At 33.7% G+C, this 21,950-nt stretch overlaps 1 protein-coding gene across 1 annotated transcript in view; it reads right to left on the bottom strand.

Annotated features, from left to right (window-relative positions):
• Window positions 1-3,281: 3,281 nt before the first annotated feature.
• Window positions 3,282-21,950, bottom strand: part of cntn2 (contactin 2) — a gene marked incomplete at its 5' end in the record, with an annotated part of 92,844 nt that continues 74,175 nt past the window's right edge. Inside the window, 1 exon segment of the mRNA NM_131446.1 lies at window positions 3,282-3,973. Within this exon segment, the coding sequence (NP_571521.1) occupies window positions 3,870-3,973 (104 nt within the window). The 3' untranslated portion in view covers window positions 3,282-3,869.

The following is a 21,950-nucleotide window of genomic DNA, read 5'->3' as shown; positions in this document are numbered from 1 at the left end:
TAGGTTAAACCTAGAGTTAGAACATCATTTTTTTCTGATTAAATCTAATAGTCCATTGTTTTCAATAATTATTTGAGGGTTTTTTCACTTTTTTGGGATATGATAGGGGAGGTTAGAAACAGCAAAGCATTGAGATCAGAGAAAGGCAAAGGATCACCAAACGGGAATCGAACTCGAGTCACAGTGAACACCAACGGAACTCCTAAACATTAGACTATTAGTGCCAACCAGTACGCAATTTGAACAGAATTTCATTGATTCAAATAAATCGGACAACAAATGTAAATAAATAAAAAACTGGCAATTTAAATAAAATTACAAGCTTTCAGTTAAAAATCTTTTTTACACCAAGAAACAGCTATGCCTACCAAATTTGGATATTTTATTTTTACCTTATTATTAATATTATTAGCCTTATTCAATTTGGCTTAGTCCTTTTGAACCGCCAACTTATCCAGCATATGCTTTATATAGCGGATGCCCTTCTAGCTGATACCCAGTACTGGGAAACATCCATACAAACTCATTTACACACATACACTACGGCCAATTTAGTTTATTCAATTCACCTGTACCACATGTCTAGTGGAAAGAACCGGAGCACCTGGAGGAAACCCACATGAACAAAGCGAGAACATGCAAACACCACACAAAAAAAACTGGCCCAGCCAGGACTCGAACCAGCGACCTTCTTACTGTGAGGCGAAAGTGTTAACCACTAAGCTCATTTTAATTTTAGTCTTTTTTTAAGACCCATAAATGAGTTTAGATTTGTCAAATGTGGTATCATCTACATCCTGGACACAAAGCATCATTTATCATCTTGTCTGCATTACAGACATGTCATTAGTCAACCATACATGTAGGTGTGCAACATAGAAGCGACTAAAAACACAGTGTCTTCAAATACGGTCAAAATGTTTTATTACTGAAGAATATTTACAAGTGCTGCATTATTCACATTCAGTCCACACTGGACAGGCTCAACCTTTACAACAACTGGGGTACACGGTAGATCAAACAGACAACTTGACATCACAACCTGAGTGACCTTCAGAGTGAAACTAGCGTGCCATTCGACTCACATAAGCGCACATACAGTCCGTTTGGAAAAGTTGTGTAGCGGCTATAAAATGATGAGTTGTGTGTGAAGCCCTGATTGAACACAAGAGGGCAAACTACATAAAGTATTGAGGGGGAAAATACATGGTGAACTCATAGTGTGATTCAACACAACTACAAAGAACAAGAGGACACTAGTTTTAGGGTTTTGTAGTCCTAATGTGACTTTAATACATTTAAAAAGTGTAGTTTTTTTTTGCTACTGGGTTTGAGACTAGAACCACTATAAAGCTACCGATGATGCTGTTGTGTGCAGCTTTTTGCTAAAATGGTTTAAAATGCCACTGAGTGATTAGGAATTGTAATTTACAGTAAAAATCTCATGGACATTACTTGACATAATGGTAAAGAAAGTGATCAAGAACATTACCTGACACTACCTGACAAAAGTCTTGTCGTCGATCACGGTTGTAAGAGTAAGAATTCATAACTTGACTTCTAGTTGATTTTTGGAAAAGTGGCAGAATTTGCAGATGAATCATCTGTTGAACTGCCTCCCAATCATCACAAATACTGCAGAAGACCTATTGGAACCTGCATGGACCCAAGATTCTCGAAGAAATCAGTCACATTTGGTTAAGGAAAAAACATGGTTTGGGGTTACTTTCAGTATGGGGGCGTGCGAGAGATCTGCAGAGTGGATGGTAACGTCAACAGCCTGAGGTATCAAGACATTTGTGCTGCCCATTACATTACAAACCACAGGAGAGGGCAGATTCTTCAGCAGGATAACGCTCCTACTCATACTTCAGCCTCCACATCAAAGTTCCTGAAAGCAAAAAAGGTCAAGGTGCTCCAGGATTGGCCAGCCCAGTCACCAGACATGAACATTATTGAGCATCTCTGGGGTAAGATGAAGAAGGCATTGAAGATGAATCCAGAGAATCTTGATGAACTTTGGGAGTCCTGCAAGAATGCTGTCTTTGCCATTCCAGATGACTTTAATAAGTTATTTGAGTCATTGCAGAGATGTATGAATGCTGTTGTCCAAGCTTATGGGAGTCAAACACAATATTCATTCTTTTTCCACTGCAGCATGACTTTATATTCTATACTGTACATTATTTCTGTTAAGTGACAAGACTTTTGTCTAAGCAAAGTCAGACTTTACTGTCCTAATTAAATAATTTAAAAATCAAGTCATGATCATATTTTATTTAGGTAAAATAAGAGTAATCTAGAGGTCTTTGCCTTTCATTTAAACCACTTCTGATGCCAAATAATAAACTAGAGTTGAGTTATTATTTGTTTTTTCTAAAACTTGGATAGGTGACACAACTTTTGTCAGGTAGTGTATTTAAAATAACTAATTAGTTCAAACAGTCAAGCACTCCTCGTACACAGAAAATGAATATATTTACAGACACAAGTAGATGTTAAATAGAAAAATTAAATACATTAAATACAAACGTTAAATAGAAAAGATGTTAGAATATTAAAGAAAAGCAGTTGAATAGGCACTAATTAAATTAAGTGAAAATCTGACCTTCTTGATCTAAATGAGATTCAGCATCTGGACAATAACTTGAATACTGCCAGATTTGACCTTCTACACCGTTTGTACTTTCATAGGTAATGCCACAGTACTGCAAGTCAAAATGTCAAGAAATATTTGGAAAATAAATTTCAGATAAAATATAAAAAATAAAAATAAAACTTAAAAAAAATAAATACAATAAAATATATAGGTTTTTAAAAAACAAATGTCTTCAAACATATAGTTGTGGATTTTAGACCAGGGGTCACAAACAGTCAGGAACTGCCAAACACTCGACCCCAGGACCCTCAAATCCGTCTAATGTCACATAATCAAAACACGTGTATTCTAATTCATTAAGCCAAATGGCCTTTGTCACCCGAAGTATGATTATGTTTCCATCATAAGATGCAGCCTCCAAAAGATTGAGCCATTCACTTCACAATCACCATTCAGTCCTTGGAGGAAAACAATACCTTACAATAAAAGATAATATTATAGGATAATTATTAACATGTTTGTCCATGAGTGTTATCGTCGGTCTTGTTCAATGTCCAGTGTTTCGCTCTTGTAATGTGCTAAGAAAGAAAGAAAGAATCAACCTATGGACGTCATTTTTATGTAATCGTTGAGAAAAAAGGCAACGAATAAAGGCAATAATAATGAGTGAGATAACGAAGCGATAACTTTGGAAAGCCCACTTTAATAACTAAACAAATCTGAGCTTCTGTTTTACCGCTGCCTTTCACCTGTCAAAACTAGAATACTGCGACAGTCATTCAACAACAATACAAAACAATGTTAAGAAAATTCATGATCCGCTCTTGCTTCCTCGGCACCCAAACAAATACAAACGAAAAATTAAAGTATTAAATAAAAAACGTAAACATTCAATCGGATCGTTTTGCAGTCCACTTGCTGCAATGAAGTTGTTTTAAAAAAAAGAGTTTGGAAATGTCAACAATACATCCATGAGTTTATACACCAAACAGAGATGTTGTTATTGTTGAATTTTAGAAACTACAACCGAATGTTGACATGACCATTGTCACGTTTCAGTTTTCATAAGGCAAGCGTCTAAAATTATAACACAATCAAAAAGTCTCCCACATAGACCAGTCATTCTTGTAAAAAAGCATTTTTATACAAAAGAATCTTCCACTCCTTACATTGCATTCCTCAGGAAAACCCCCGAACCCCCCACCCTGCCCCCTGCCCTTCTGAGGAAAACCTGCTGCATCTTTTGTGGCGTTCAGAAGAAATGCCCACATCACAGTCCTGATGAGCCAATGAGAGCAAGCGCAGTGAACAGCAGAAGAGACCAGCAAGGGGTCCTCCAATTGCCTGAGCTGTTCTGGACCATCATTCCAGTGCCTGTGGATCAAACACACTGACATTTAGTACTACTGTAGTTATTGTACTAAACCCAGCACTCATAATTACTCTCACGTCCATTTTACACCTGATATTAAAATGTTTTTTCTTGGTTAGTGTACATTGCTACTTTTTAACTGTAAACAACTGGTTAACAAAAATAAAAAGCACAATGTTCTCTAACCAGTCCTGATTTTCTCGAAAGCCCACAGTATAGTTTTACAGGCTGTCAGTTCAGAATTGTCTTGTTGGCTTCTTTTGTATGTAAATTGTGTTGACTTGTTTCCTTTAATTAGTTTGAAGATCATAAAACTCCCCTTTATACACTCAACCACAGAGAAGATTTTTTTTTTTGTTGAAGCATTTTTATTTAATTTTTTACTATCATCTCAGAAACATTGCAAGAATTAGATCCTTTGTTTCCAGTGAAGACTTAGAGAAACTTGTTCATGCTTTTATCAGCAGCAGAGTGGATTACTGTAATGGACTCCTCACTGGCCTTCCCAAAAAGACAGTCAGACAGTTACAGCTCATCCAGAACGCTGCTGACAGGATTCTGACCAAAACCAGAAAACCAGAGCACATCACACCTGTCCTCAGGTCTTTACACTGGCTCCCAGTTACATTCAGAATAGATTTTAAAGTATTACTAACTGTCTTTAAATCACTAAATGGCCTAGAACCTCACAACATTACAGATATGCTCATTGAATACAAACTTAACTGATCACTCAGATCAGTAGGACCATATAACCTAGCAATTTAGACAAAGCAGGGTGAATTCGCCTTCATCTTCCACGCCCAGATGTGCTCCAACATTAGGCACATTCAAATCAAAACTGAAAACACTCTGTTTAGTTGTGCCTTTACTGAATGAGCACTGTGCTATGTCCGACAGATTATCCACACTATTACGTCTTTCTAATTTTAAAACCTGTTTAAACACATTTTAATCTGTTTGAACAAATTTTAATCATTTTTAATTTTCGTGTTTCATTTATTCCTGTTTATGTAAAGCCCTTTAAATTACCATTGTGTATGAAATGTACTTTATAATTATATTAATATAATATTTAAAAAAAATGATAAATAATATGATTAACAGTATTATTTAAAAAAACATTTGACTTATTTTTATTGTTATTTTTGTATGAATTAAACAGTTACAATAAAACAGACAATAAGGTTCATTAATTAATGCATTTACTAACATGAACTACGTATGAACAATACTTTCATGCATTTTCATTACTAATGTTAACTAACATGACCAAATACTGTAATAAATTTATTATCTATTGTTTATGCATAAAATAATATAACCATATTTTAAAGTGTTACCAAACATTTCAATAATATGAATTTTATTTAGGTACTTAGTCAAATAAGTTTAATTAAAACAAAACAAATTAATTGGAAAAATAAGACAAATCTCCTGTTTGCACTGCATTTATATATATATATATATATATATATATATATATATATATATATATATATATATATATATATATATATATATATTTAAGCTTCACAGGTGGCATCAGTGCATTAACATGTATAACAATCCTATGTGATTATTCACTCCAGGATCAACATTAATTAATTTATAATCTTCTTGGTCCAGGATCATCATTAGTGAATTTTAATCTTGATGGTCCAGGATCGACATAAATGAATTTTAATCTTGATGGTCCAGGATCAACATAAGTAAATTTTCATCTTGATGATCCAGGATCAACATTAATAAATTTGTAATCTTGATGGTCCAGGATCAACATTAGTGAATTTTATTATTGATGGTCCAGGATCAACATTGGTTAATTTTATTCTTGATGGTCCAGGATCAACATAAGTGAATTTATAATCTTGCTGGTCCAGGATCACCATTAGTGAATTTTAATCTTGATGGTCCAGGATCAACATAAGTGAATTTATAATCTTGATGGTCCAGGATCACCATTAGTGAATTTATAATCTTGATGGTCCAGGATCAACATTAATTAATTTATAATCTTCTTGGTCCAGGATCAACATAAGTAAATTTTAACCTTGATGGTCCAGGATCAACATTAGTGAATTTTAATCTTGATGGTCCAGGATCACCATTAGTGAATTTTAATCTTGATGGTCCAGGATCACCATTAGTGAATTTTAATCTTGATGGTCCAGGATCACCATTAGTGAATTTATAATCTTGATGGTCCAGGATCAACATAAGTAAATGTTAACCTTGATGGTCCAGGATCAACATTAGTGAATTTTAATCTTGATGGTCCAGGATCAACAATAGTGAATTTTATTCTTGATGGTCCAGGATCAACATAAGTAAATGTTAACCTTGATGGTCCAGGATCAACATTAGTGAATTTTATTCTTGATGGTCCAGGATCAACATAAGTGTATTTATAATCTTGATGGTCCAGGATCAACATAAGTGTATTTATAATGTTGATGATCCAGGATCAACATCAGTAAATTTTCATCTTGATGATCCAGGATCAACATTAATAAATTTGTAATCTTGATGGTCTAGGATCAACATTAGTGAATTTTATTATTGATGGTCCAGGATCAACATAAGTGAATTTATAATCTTGATGGTCCAGGATCACCATTAGTGAATTTATAATCTTGATGGTCCAGGATCACCATTAGTGAATTTTAATCTTGATGGTCCAGGATCAACATAAGTGAATTTTACTCTTGATGGTCCAGGATCACCATTAGTGAATTTTAATCTTGATGGTCCAGGATCAACATAAGTGAATTTTATTCTTGATGGTCCAGGATCAACATAAGAGAATTTATAATCTTGATGGTCCAGGATCACCATAAGAGAATTTATAATCTTGATGGTCCAGGATCACCATTAGTGAATTTTAATCTTGATGGTCCAGGATCAACATAAGTGAATATTAATCTTGATGGTCCAGGATCAACATAAATGAATTTTAATCTTGATGGTCCAGGATCAACATTAGTGAATTTTAATCTTGATGGTCCAGGATCACCATTAGTGAATTTTAATCTTGATGGTCCAGGATCAACATTAATTAATTTATAATCTTCTTGGTCCAGGATCAACATTAGTGAATTTTAATCTTGATGGTCCAGGATCAACATTAATTAATTTATAATCTTCTTGGTCCAGGATCAACATAAATGAATTTTAATCTTGATGGTCCAGGATCAACATTAGTGAATTTTAGTCTTGATGGTCCAGGATAAACATTAGTGAATTTTAATCTTGATGGTCCAGGATCACCATTAGTGAATTTTAATCTTGATGGTCCAGGATCACCATTAGTGAATTTTATTCTTGGTGGTCCAGGATCAACATTAGTGAATTTTATTCTTGATGGTCCAGGATCAACATTAGTGAATTTTAATCTTGATGGTCCTGAATCAACATAAGTCAATTTTAACCTTGATGGTCCAGGATCAACATAAGTGTATTCATAATGTTGATGGTCCAGGATCAACATCAGTAAATTTTCATCTTGATGATCCAGGATCAACATTAATAAATTTATAATCTTGATGGTCCAGGATCAACATTGGTTAATTTTATTCTTGATGGTCCAGGATCAACATAAGTGAATTTTATTCTTGATGGTCAAGGATCAACATTGGTTAATTTTATTCTTGATGGTCCAGGATCAACATAAGTAAATTTTAATCTTGATGGTCCAGGATCAACATTAGTGAATTTTAATCTTGATGGTCCAGGATCACCATTAGTGAATTTTAATCTTGATGGTCCAGGATCTACATAAATGAATTTTAATCTTGATGGTCCAGGATCAACATAAGTAAATTTTAATCTTGATGATCCAGGATCAACATTAGTGAATTTTATTCTTGATGGTCCAGGATCAACATAAGTGAACTTTAATCTTGATGGTCCAGGATCAACATTAGTGAATTTTAATCTTGATGGTCCAGGATCAACATTAGTGAATTTTAATCTTGATGGTCAAGGATCAACATTGGTTAATTTTAATCTTGATGGTCCAGGATCAACATTGGTTAATTTTATTCTTGATGGTCCAGGATCAACATAAGTGAATTTATAATCTTGATGGTCCAGGATCAACATTAATTAATTTATATTCTTCTTGGTCCAGGATCAACATAAGTAAATTTTAACCTTGATGGTCCAGGATCAACATTAGTGAATTTTAATCTTGATGGTCCAGGATCACCATTAGTGAATTTTAATCTTGATGGTCCAGGATCACCATTAGTGAATTTATAATCTTGATGGTCCAGGATCAACATAAGTGAATTTTATTCTTGATGGTCCAGGATCAACATAAGTGAATTTTATTCTTGATGGTCCAGGATCAACATTAGTGAATTTTAATCTTGATGGTCCAGGATCAATATCAGTGAATTTCAATTTTGATGGTCAAGGATCAACATGAGTGAATTTATAGTGTTGATGGTCCAGGATCAACATTAGTGAATTTTATTCTTGATGGTCCAGGATCAACATTAGTGAATTTTAATCTTGATGGTCCAGGATCACCATTAGTGAATTTTAATCTTGATGGTCCAGGATCACCATTAATTAATTTATAATCTTCTTGGTCCAAGATCACCATTAGTGAATTTTAATCTTGATGGTCCAGGATCAACATTAATTAATTTATAATCTTCTTGGTCCAGGATCAACATTAGTGAATTTTAATCTTGATGGTCCAGGATCACCATTAGTGAATTTTAATCTTGATGGTCCAGGATCACCATTAGTGAATTTTATTCTTGATGGTCCAGGATCAACATTAGTGAATTTTAATCTTGATGGTCCAGGATCACCATTAGGGAATTTTAATCTTGATGGTCCTGGATCAACATAAGTAAATTTTAACCTTGATGGTCCAGGATCAACATAAGTGTATTTATAATGTTGATGGTCCAGGATCAACATTGGTTAATTTTATTCTTGATGGTCCAGGATCAACATAAGTGAATTTTACTCTTGATGGTCCAGGATCAACATTAGTGAATTTTAATCTTGATGGTCCAGGATCACCATTAGTGAATTTTAATCTTGAAGGTCCAGGATCGACATAAATGAATTTTAATCTTGATGGTCCAGGATCAACATAAGTAAATTTTAATCTTGATGGTCCAGGATCAACATAAGTGTATTTATAATGTTGATGGTCCAGGATCAACATTAGTGAATTTATAATCTTGATGGTCCAGGATCAACATTAGTGAATTTATAATCTTGATGGTCCAGGATCAACATTGGTTAATTTTACTCTTGATGGTCCAGGATCAACATAAGTGAACTTTAATCTTGATGGTCCAGGATCAACATTGGTTAATTTTATTCTTGATGGTCCAGGATCACCATAAGAGAATTTATAATCTTGATGGTCCAGGATCAACAAAGGTGAATTTTAATCTTGATGGTCCAGGATCAACATTAGTGAATTTTAATCTTGATGGTCCAGGATCACCATTAGTGAATTTTAATCTTGATGGTCCAGGATCAACATTAATTAATTTATAATCTTCTTGGTCCAGGATCAACATAAATGAATTTTAATCTTGATGGTCCAGGATCAACGTTAGTGAATTTTAATCTTGATGGTCCAGGATCACCATTAGTGAATTTTAATCTTGATGGTCCAGGATCACGATTAGTGAATTTTATTCTTGATGGTCCAGGATCAACATTAGTGAATTTTAATCTTGATGGTCCAGGATCACCATTAGTGAATTTTAATCTTGATGGTCCAGGATCAACATTGGTTAATTTTATTCTTGATGGTCCAAGATCAACATAAGTGAATTTATAATCTTGATGGTCCAGGATCAACATAAGTGAATTTTAATCTTGATGGTCCAGGATCAACAAAAGTAAATTTTAATCTTGATGGTCCAGGATCAACATTAGTGAATTTTAATCTTGATGGTCCAGGATCACCATTAATTAATTTATAATCTTCTTGGTCCAGGATCAACATTAGTGAATTTTAATCTTGATGGTCCAGGATCAACATTAGTGAATTTTAATCTTGATGGTCCAGGATCACCATTAGTGAATTTATAATCTTGATGGTCTAGGATCAACATTGGTTAATTTTATTCTTGATGGTCCAGGATCAACATAAGTGAATTTATAATCTTGATGGTCCAGGATCAACATAAGTGAATTTATAATCTTGCTGGTCCAGGATCACCATTAGTGAATTTTAATCTTGATGGTCCAGGATCAACATTAGTGAATTTTAATCTTGATGGTCCAGGATCAACATTAGTGAATTTTAATCTTGATGGTCCAGGATCAACATAAGTAAATTTTAACCTTGATGGTCCAGGATCAACATAAATGCATTTTAATCTTGATGGTCCAGGATCAACATAAATGCATTTTAATCTTGATGGTCCAGGATAAACATTTGTGAATTTTAATCTTGATGGTCCAGGATCACCATTAGTGAATTTTAATCTTGATGGTCCAGGATCACCATTAGTGAATTTTAATTTTGATGGTCCAGGATCAACATTAGTGAATTTTATTCTTGATGGTCCAGGATCAACATTAGTGAATTTTAATCTTGATGGTCCAGGATCACCATTAGTGAATTTTAATCTTGATGGTCCTGGATCAACATAAGTAAATTTTAACCTTGATGGTCCAGGATCAACATTGGTGAATTTTATTCTTGATGGTCCAGGATCAACATAAGTGAACCTTAATCTTGATGGTCCAGGATCAACATAAGTAAATTTTAATCTTAATGGTCCAGGATCAACATAAGTGAATATTAATCTTGATGGTCCAGGATCAACATAAATGAATTTTATTCTTGATGGTCCAGGATCAACAAAGGTGAATTTTAATCTTGATGGTCCAGGATCACCATTAGTGAATTTTAATCTTGATGGTCCAGGATCAACATAAGTAAATTTAAACCTTGATGGTCCAGGATAAACAATAGTGAATTTTATTCTTGATGGTCCAGGATCACTATTAGTGAATTTTATTCTTGATGGTCCAGGATCACCATTAGTGAATTTTATTCTTGATGGTCCAGGATCACTATTAGTGAATTTTAATCTTGATGGTCCAGGATCACCATTAGTGAATTTTAATCTTGATGGTCCAGGATCACTATTAGTGAATTTTATTCTTGATGGTCCAGGATCACCATTAGTGAATTTTAATCTTGATGGTCCTGGATCAACATAAGTAAATTTTAACCTTGATGGTCCAGGATCAACATAAGTGTATTTATAATGTTGATGGTCCAGGATCAACATCAGTAAATTTTCATCTTGATGATCCAGGATCAACATTGGTTAATTTTATTCTTGATGGTCCAGGATCAACAAAAGTGAACTTTAATCTTGATGGTCCAGGATCAACATAAGTGAACTTTAATCTTGATGGTCCAGGATCAACGTAAGTGAATTTTATTCTTGATGGTCCAGGATCAACAAAAGTGAATTTTATTCTTGATGGTCCAGGATCAACATAAGTGAATTTTAATCTTGATGGTCCAGGATCACCATTAGTGAATTTTAATCTTGATGGTCCAGGATCAACATTAGTGAATTTTAATCTTGATGGTCCAGGATCACCATTAGTGAATTTATAATCTTGATGGTCCAGGATCAACATTAGTGAATTTTAATCTTGATGGTCCAGGATCAACATTAGTGAATTTTAACCTTGATGGTCCAGGATCAACATTGGTTAATTTTATTCTTGATGGTCCAGGATCAACATAAGTGAATTTTAACCTTGATGGTCCAGGATCAACATAAGTGAATTTATAATCTTGATGGTCCAGGATCACCATTAGTGAATTTATAATCTTGATGGTCCAGGATCAACATTAAATAATTTATAATCTTCTTGGTCCAGGATCAACATAAGTAAATTTTAACCTTGATGGTCCAGGATCAACATTAGTGAATTTTAATCTTGATGGTCCAGGATCACCATTAGTGAATTTTAATCTTGATGGTCCAGGATCAACAATAGTGAATTTTAATCTTGATGGTCCAGGATCAACATAAGTAAATTTTAACCTTGATGGTCCAGGATCAACAAAAGTGAATTTTATTCTTGATGGTCCAGGATCAACAATAGTGAATTTTAATCTTGATGGTCCAGGATCAACATAAGTAAATTTTAACCTTGATGGTCCAGGATCAACAAAAGTGAATTTTATTCTTGATGGTCCAGGATCAACAATAGTGAATTTTAATCTTGATGGTCCAGGATCAACATTAGTGAATTTTAATCTTGATGGTCCAGGATCAACATGAGTGAATTTTAATCTTGATGGTCCAGGATCAACATAAGTGAATTTATAATCTTGCTGGTCCAGGATCACCATTAGTGAATTTTAATTTTGATGGTCCAGGATCAACATTAGTGAATTTTATTCTTGATGGTCCAGGATCAACATTAGTGAATTTTAATCTTGATGGTCCAGGATCACCATTAGTGAATTTTAATCTTGATGGTCCTGGATCAACATAAGTAAATTTTAACCTTGATGGTCCAGGATCAACATTGGTTAATTTTATTCTTGATGGTCCAGGATCAACATAAGTGAACCTTAATCTTGATGGTCCAGGATCAACATAAGTAAATTTTAATCTTAATGGTCCAGGATCAACATAAGTGAATATAATCTTGATGGTCCAGGATCAACATAAATGAATTTTATTCTTGATGGTCCAGGATCAACAAAGGTGAATTTTAATCTTGATGGTCCAGGATCACCATTAGTGAATTTTAATCTTGATGGTCCAGGATCAACATAAGTAAATTTAAACCTTGATGGTCCAGGATAAACAATAGTGAATTTTATTCTTGATGGTCCAGGATCACTATTAGTGAATTTTATTCTTGATGGTCCAGGATCACTATTAGTGAATTTTATTCTTGATGGTCCAGGATCACCATTAGTGAATTTTAATCTTGATGGTCCTGGATCAACATAAGTAAATTTTAACCTTGATGGTCCAGGATCAACATAAGTGTATTTATAATGTTGATGGTCCAGGATCAACATCAGTAAATTTTCATCTTGATGATCCAGGATCAACATTGGTTAATTTTATTCTTGATGGTCCAGGATCAACAAAAGTGAACTTTAATCTTGATGGTCCAGGATCAACATAAGTGAACTTTAATCTTGATGGTCCAGGATCAACGTAAGTGAATTTTATTCTTGATGGTCCAGGATCAACAAAAGTGAATTTTATTCTTGATGGTCCAGGATCAACATAAGTGAATTTTAATCTTGATAGTCCAGGATCACCATTAGTGAATTTTAATCTTGATGGTCCAGGATCAACATTAGTGAATTTTAATCTTGATGGTCCAGGATCACCATTAGTGAATTTATAATCTTGATGGTCCAGGATCAACATTAAATAATTTATAATCTTCTTGGTCCAGGATCAACATTAGTGAATCTTAACCTTGATGGTCCAGGATCAACATTGGTTAATTTTATTCTTGATGGTCCAGGATCAACATAAGTGAATTTTAACCTTGATGGTCCAGGATCAACATAAGTGAATTTATAATCTTGATGGTCCAGGATCACCATTAGTGAATTTATAATCTTGATGGTCCAGGATCAACATTAAATAATTTATAATCTTCTTGGTCCAGGATCAACATAAGTAAATTTTAACCTTGATGGTCCAGGATCAACATTAGTGAATTTTAATCTTGATGGTCCAGGATCACCATTAGTGAATTTTAATCTTGATGGTCCAGGATCAACAATAGTGAATTTTAATCTTGATGGTCCAGGATCAACATAAGTAAATTTTAACCTTGATGGTCCAGGATCAACAAAAGTGAATTTTATTCTTGATGGTCCAGGATCAACAATAGTGAATTTTAATCTTGATGGTCCAGGATCAACATAAGTAAATTTTAACCTTGATGGTCCAGGATCAACATAAATGAATTTTAATCTTGATGGTCCAGGATCAACATTAGTGAATTTTAATCTTGATGGTCCAGGATCAACATGAGTGAATTTTAATCTTGATGGTCCAGGATCACCATTAGTGAATTTATAATCTTGATGGTCCAGGATCAACAAAAGTGAATTTTATTCTTGATGGTCCAGGATCAACATTAGTGAATTTTAATCTTGATGGTCCAGGATCAACATTAGTGAATTTTAATCTTGATGGTCCAGGATCACCATTAGTGAATTTATAATCTTGATGGTCCAGGATCAACATAAGTGAATTTTATTCTTGATGGTCCAGGATCACCATTAGTGAATGTTATTCTTGATGGTCCAGGATCACTATTAGTGAATTTTAATCTTAATGGTCCAGGATCACCATTAGTGAATTTTAATCTTGATGGTCCAGGATCACTATTAGTGAATTTTATTCTTGATGGTCCTGGATCAACATAAGTAAATTTTAACCTTGATGGTCCAGGATCAACATAAGTGAACTTTAATCTTGATGGTCCAGGATCAACGTAAGTGAATTTTATTCTTGATGGTCCAGGATCAACGTAAGTGAATTTTACTCTTGATGGTCCAGGATCAACATAAGTGAATTTTATTCTTGATGGTCCAGGATCAACATAAGTGAATTTTAATCTTGATGGTCCAGGATCACCATTAGTGAATTTTAATCTTGATGGTCCAGGATCAACATTAGTGAATTTTAATCTTGATGGTCCAGGATCACCATTAGTGAATTTATAATCTTGATGGTCCAGGATCAACATTAGTGAATTTTAATCTTGATGGTCCAGGATCAACATTAGTGAATTTATAATGTTGATGGTCCAGGATCAACATTAGTGAATTTTAATCTTGATGGTCCAGGATCAACATTGGTTAATTTTATTCTTGATGGTCCAGGATCAACATAAGTGAATTTATAATCTTGATGGTCCAGGATCACCATTAGTGAATTTTAATCTTGATGGTCCAGGATCAACATTAGTGAATTTTAATCTTGATGGTCCAGGATCAACATAAGTAAATTTTAACCTTGATGGTCCAGGATCAACATAAATGCATTTTAATCTTGATGGTCCAGGATCAACATTAGTGAATTTTATTCTTGATGGTCCAGGATAAACATTAGTGAATTTTAATCTTGATGGTCCAGGATCACCATTAGTGAATTTTAATCTTGATGGTCCAGGATCACCATTAGTGAATTTTAATTTTGATGGTCCAGGATCAACATTAGTGAATTTTATTCTTGATGGTCCAGGATCAACATTAGTGAATTTTAATCTTGATGGTCCAGGATCACCATTAGTGAATTTTAATCTTGATGGTCCTGGATCAACATAAGTAAATTTTAACCTTGATGGTCCAGGATCAACATTGGTTAATTTTATTCTTGATGGTCCAGGATCAACATAAGTGAACCTTAATCTTGATGGTCCAGGATCAACATAAGTGAACTTTAATCTTGATGGTCCAGGATCAACGTAAGTGAATTTTATTCTTAATGGTCCAGGATCAACGTAAGTGAATTTTATTCTTGATGGTCCAGGATCAACATAAGTGAATTTTAATCTTGATGGTCCAGGATCACCATTAGTGAATTTTAATCTTGATGGTCCAGGATCAACATTAGTGAATTTTAATCTTGATGGTCCAGGATCACCATTAGTGAATTTATAATCTTGATGGTCCAGGATCAACATTAGTGAATTTTAATCTTGATGGTCCAGGATCAACATTAGTGAATTTTAACCTTTATGGTCCAGGATCAACATTGGTTAATTTTATTCTTGATGGTCCAGGATCAACATAAGTGAATTTTAACCTTGATGGTCCAGGATCAACATAAGTGAATTTATAATCTTGATGGTCCAGGATCACCATTAGTGAATTTATAATCTTGATGGTCCAGGATCAACATTAGTGAATTTTATTCTTGATGGTCCAGGATCAACATAAGTGAACTTTAATCTTGATGGTCCAGGATCAACATTAGTGAATTTTAATCTTGATGGTCCAGGATCAACATTAGTGAATTTTAATCTTGATGGTCAAGGATCAACATTGGTTAATTTTAATCTTGATGGTCCAGGATCAACATTGGTTAATTTTATTCTTGATGGTCCAGGATCAACATAAGTGAATTTATAATCTTGATGGTCCAGGATCAACATTAATTAATTTATATTCTTCTTGGTCCAGGATCAACATAAGTAAATTTTAACCTTGATGGTCCAGGATCAACATTAGTGAATTTTAATCTTGATGGTCCAGGATCACCATTAGTGAATTTTAATCTTGATGGTCCAGGATCACCATTAGTGAATTTATAATCTTGATGGTCCAGGATCAACATAAGTGAATTTTATTCTTGATGGTCCAGGATCAACATAAGTGAATTTTATTCTTGATGGTCCAGGATCAACATTAGTGAATTTTAATCTTGATGGTCCAGGATCAATATCAGTGAATTTCAATTTTGATGGTCAAGGATCAACATGAGTGAATTTATAATGTTGATGGTCCAGGATCAACATTAGTGAATTTTATTCTTGATGGTCCAGGATCAACATTGGTTAATTTTAATCTTGATGGTCCAGGATCAACATTGGTTAATTTTATTCTTGATGGTCCAGGATCAACATTAGTGAATTTTAATCTTGATGGTCCAGGATCACCATTAGTGAATTTTAATCTTGATGGTCCAGGATCACCATTAATTAATTTATAATCTTCTTGGTCCAGGATCACCATTAGTGAATTTTAATCTTGATGGTCCAGGATCACCATAAATTAATTTATAATCTTCTTGGTCCAGGATCACCGTTAGTGAATTTTAATCTTGATGGTCCAGGATCAACATTAATTAATTTATAATCTTCTTGGTCCAGGATCAACATTAGTGAATTTTAATCTTGATGGTCCAGGATCACCATTAGTGAATTTTAATCTTGATGGTCCAGGATCACCATTAGTGAATTTTATTCTTGATGGTCCAGGATCAACATTAGTGAATTTTAATCTTGATGGTCCAGGATCACCATTAGGGAATTTTAATCTTGATGGTCCTGGATCAACATAAGTAAATTTTAACCTTAATGGTCCAGGATCAACATAAGGGTATTTATAATGTTGATGGTCCAGGATCAACATCAGTAAATTTTCATCTTGATGATCCAGGATCAACATTAATAAATTTATAATCTTGATGGTCCAGGATCAACATTGGTTAATTTTATTCTTGATGTTCAAGGATCAACGTAAGTGAATTTTACTCTTGATGGTCCAGGATCAACATAAGTGAATTTTAATCTTGATGGTCCAGGATCAACATAAGTGTATTTATAATGTTGATGGTCCAGGATCAACATCAGTAAATTTTCATCTTGATGATCCAGGATCAACATTAGTGAATTTTATTCTTGATGGTCCAGGATCAACATAAGTGAACTTTAATCTTGATGGTCCAGGATCAACATTAGTGAATTTTAATCTTGATGGTCAAGGATCAACATTGGTTAATTTTAATCTTGATGGTCCAGGATCAACATTGGTTAATTTTATTCTTGATGGTCCAGGATCAACATAAGTGAATTTTAACCTTGATGGTCCAGGATCAACATAAGTGAATTTATAATCTTGATGGTCCAGGATCAACATTAATTAATTTATATTCTTCTTGGTCCAGGATCAACATAAGTAAATTTTAACCTTGATGGTCCAGGATCAACATTAGTGAATTTTAATCTTGATGGTCCAGGATCACCATTAGTGAATTTTAATCTTGATGGTCCAGGATCACCATTAGTGAATTTATAATCTTGATGGTCCAGGATCAACATAAGTGAATTTCAATCTTGATGGTCAAGGATCAACATGAGTGAATTTTAATCTTGATGGTCCAGGATCAACATTGGTTAATTTTATTCTTGATGGTCCAGGATCAACATTAGTGAATTTTAATCTTGATGGTCCAGGATCACCATTAGTGAATTTTAATCTTGACGGTCCAGGATCACCATTAATGAATTTTATTCTTGATGGTCCAGGATCAACATTAGTGAATTTTAATCTTGATGGTCCAGGATCACCATTAGTGAATTTTAATCTTGATGGTCCTGGATCAACATAAGTAAATTTTAACCTTGATGGTCCAGGATCAACATAAGTGTATTTATAATGTTGATGGTCCAGGATCAACATCAGTAAATTTTCATCTTGATGATCCAGGATCAACATTAATAAATTTATAATCTTGATGGTCCAGGATCAACATCGGTTAATTTTATTCTTGATGGTCCAGGATCAACATAAGTGAACTTTAATCTTGATGGTCCAGGATCAACATAAGTGAACTTTAATCTTGATGGTCCAGGATCAACATTGGTTAATTTTATTCTTGATGGTCAAGGATCAACGTAAGTGAATTTTACTCTTGATGGTCCAGGATCAACATTAGTGAATTTTAATCTTGATGGTCCAGGATCACCATTAGTGAATTTTAATCTTGATGGTCCAGGATCAACATAAGTAAATTTTATTCTTGATGGTCCAGGATCACCATTAATTAATTTATAATCTTCTTGGTCCAGGATCAACATTAGTGAATTTTAATCTTGATGGTCCAGGATCAACATTAGTGATTTTTAATCTTGATGGTCCAGGATCAACATTGGTTAATTTTATTCTTGATGGTCCAGGATCAACATAAGTGAATTTATAATCTTGATGGTCCAGGATCAACATAAGTGAATTTTATTCTTGATGGTCCAGGATCAATATTAGTGAATTTTAATCTTGATGGTCCAGGATCACCATTAGTGAATTTATAATCTTGATGGTCCAGGATCAACATAAGTGAATTTTATTCTTGATGGTCCAGGATCAACATTAGTGAATTTTATTCTTGATGGTCCAGGATCAACATAAGTGAATTTATAATCTTGCTGGTCCAGGATCAACATAAGTGAATTTATAATCTTGCTGGTCCAGGATCACCATTAGTGAATTTTAATCTTGATGGTCCAGGATCAACATTAGTGAATTTTAATCTTGATGGTCCAGGATCAACATAAGTAAATTTTAACCTTGATGGTCCAGGATCAACATAAATGCATTTTAATCTTGATGGTCCAGGATCAACATTAGTGAATTTTATTCTTGATGGTCCAGGATAAACATTAGTGAATTTTAATCTTGATGGTCCAGGATCACCATTAGTGAATTTTAATCTTGATGGTCCAGGATCACCATTAGTGAATTTTAATTTTGATGGTCCAGGATCAACATTAGTGAATTTTATTCTTGATGGTCCAGGATCAATATCAGTGAATTTTATTCTTGATGGTCCAGGATCAACATAAGTAAATTTTATTCTTGATGGTCCAGGATCAACATAAGTGAATATTAATCTTGATGGTCCAGGATCAACATTAGTGAATTTTAATCTTGATGGTCCAGGATCAACATTAGTGAATTTTAATCTTGATGGTCCAGGATCAACATTAGTGAATTTATAATCTTGATGGTCCAGGATCAACATTAGTGAATTTTATTCTTGATGGTCCAGGATCAATATCAGTGAATTTTATTCTTGATGGTCCAGGATCAACATAAGTGAATATTAATCTTGATGGTCCAGGATCAACATTAGTGAATTTTAATCTTGATGGTCCAGGATCAACATTAGTGAATTTTATTCTTGATGGTCCAGGATCAACATTAGTGAATTTTATTCTTGATGGTCCAGGATCAACATGAGTGAATTTTAATCTTGATGGTCCAGGATCAACATTAATTATTTTAAACTTGATGATCCAGGATCAACATAAGTGAATTTTAATCTTGCTGGTCCAGGATCAACATTAATTAATTTTAAACTTGATGGTCCAGGATCAACATAAGTGAATTTTAAACTTGATGGTCCAGGATCAACATTAGTGAATTTTATTCTTGATGGTCCAGGATCAACATAAGTGAATTTTTATCTTGATGGTCCAGGATCAACAATAGTGAATTTTATTCTTGATGGTCCAGGATCAACATAAGTGAATTTTAATCTTGATGGTCCAGGATCAACATAAATTAATTTTAATCTTGATGGTCCAGGATCAACATAAGTGAATTTTAATCTTGATGGTCCAGGATCAACAGAAGTGAATTTATAATCTTGATGGTCCAGGATCAACATAAATTAATTTTAATCTTGATGGTCCAGGATCAACATAAATTAATTTTAATCTTGATGGTCCAGGATCAACAGAAGTGAATTTTAATCTTGATGGTCCAGGATCAACAGAAGTGAGCTTTAATCTTGATGGTCCAGGATCAACATAAATTAATTTTATTCTTGATGGTCCAGGATCAATATCAGTGAATTTTATTCTTGATGGTCCAGGATCAACATAAATTAATTTTAATCTTGATGGTCCAGGATCAACATAAGTGAATTTTAATCTTGATGGTCCAGGATCAACAGAAGTGAGCTTTAATCTTGATGGTCCAGGATCAACATAAATTAATTTTAATCTTGATGGTCCAGGATCAACATAAATTAATTTTAATCTTGATGGTCCAGGATCAACATAAGTGAGTTTTAATCTTGATGGTCCAGGATCAACATAAGTGAATTTAATCTTGATGGTCCAGGATCAACATTAGTGAATTTTATTCTTGATGGTCCAGGATCAACATAAGTAAATTTTAATCTAGATGGTCCAGGATCAACATAAGTAAATTTTAATCTTGATGGTCCAGGATCAACATAAGTAAATTTTAATCTTGATGGTCCAGGATCAACATAAGAGAATTTATAATCTTGATGGTCCAGGATCAACATTAGTGAATTTTAATCTTGATGGTCCAGGATCAACATAAGTGAATTTTAATCTTGCTGGTCCAGGATCAACATTAATTAATTTTAAACTTGATGGTCCAGGATCAACATTAGTGAATTTTTATCTTGATGGTCCAGGATCAACAATAGTGAATTTTATTCTTGATGGTCCAGGATCAACATAAGTGAATTTTAATCTTGATGGTCCAGGATCAACATAAGTGAATTTTATTCTTGATGGTCCAGGATCAACAATAGTGAATTTTATCCTTGATGGTCCAGGATCACCATTAGTGAATTTTAATCTTGATGGTCCAGGATCAACATTGGTGAATTTTAATCTTGATGGTCCAGGATCAACATAAGTGAGTTTTAATCTTGATGGTCCAGGATCAACATTAGTGAATTTTATTCTTGATGGTCCAGGATCAACATAAGTAAATTTTATTCTTGATGGTCCAGGATCAACATAAGTAAATTTTAATCTTGATGGTCCAGGATCAACATTAGTGAATTTTATTCTTGATGGTCCAGGATCAACATAAGTAAATTTTAATCTTGATGGTCCAGGATCAACATAAGTAAATTTTAATCTTGATGGTCCAGGATCAACATTAGTGAATTTTATTCTTGATGGTCCAGGATCAACATAAGTAAATTTTAATCTTGATGGTCCAGGATCAACATAAGTAAATTTTAATCTTGATGGTTCAGGATCAACATAAGAGAAATTATAATCTTGATGGTCCAGGATCACCGTTGGTGTATTTTAATCTTGATGGTCCAGGATCAAAATTAATTAATTTATAATCTTCTATGTCCAGGATCAACATAAGTAAATTTTAACCTTGATGGTCCAGGATCAACATAAGTAAATTTTATTCTTGATGGTCCAGGATCAACAAAAGCGAATATTAATCTTGATGGTCCAGGATCAACTTTAGTGAATTTTAATCTTGATGGTCCAGGATCAACATTAGTGAATTTCATTCTTGATGGTCCAGGATCAATATCAGTGAATTTTATTCTTGATGGTCCAGGATCAACATAAGTAAATTTTATTCTTGATGGTCCAGGATCAACATTAGTGAATTTTAATCTTGATGGCCCAGGATCAACATTAGTGAATTTTATTCTTGATGGTCCAGGA

The sequence above is a fragment of the Danio rerio genome, chromosome 11 (genome assembly GCF_049306965.1).
Source record: "Danio rerio strain Tuebingen ecotype United States chromosome 11, GRCz12tu, whole genome shotgun sequence".
Lineage (NCBI taxonomy): Eukaryota > Metazoa > Chordata > Actinopteri > Cypriniformes > Danionidae > Danio > Danio rerio.
This window is presented reverse-complemented; position numbering and strand designations above follow the sequence as displayed.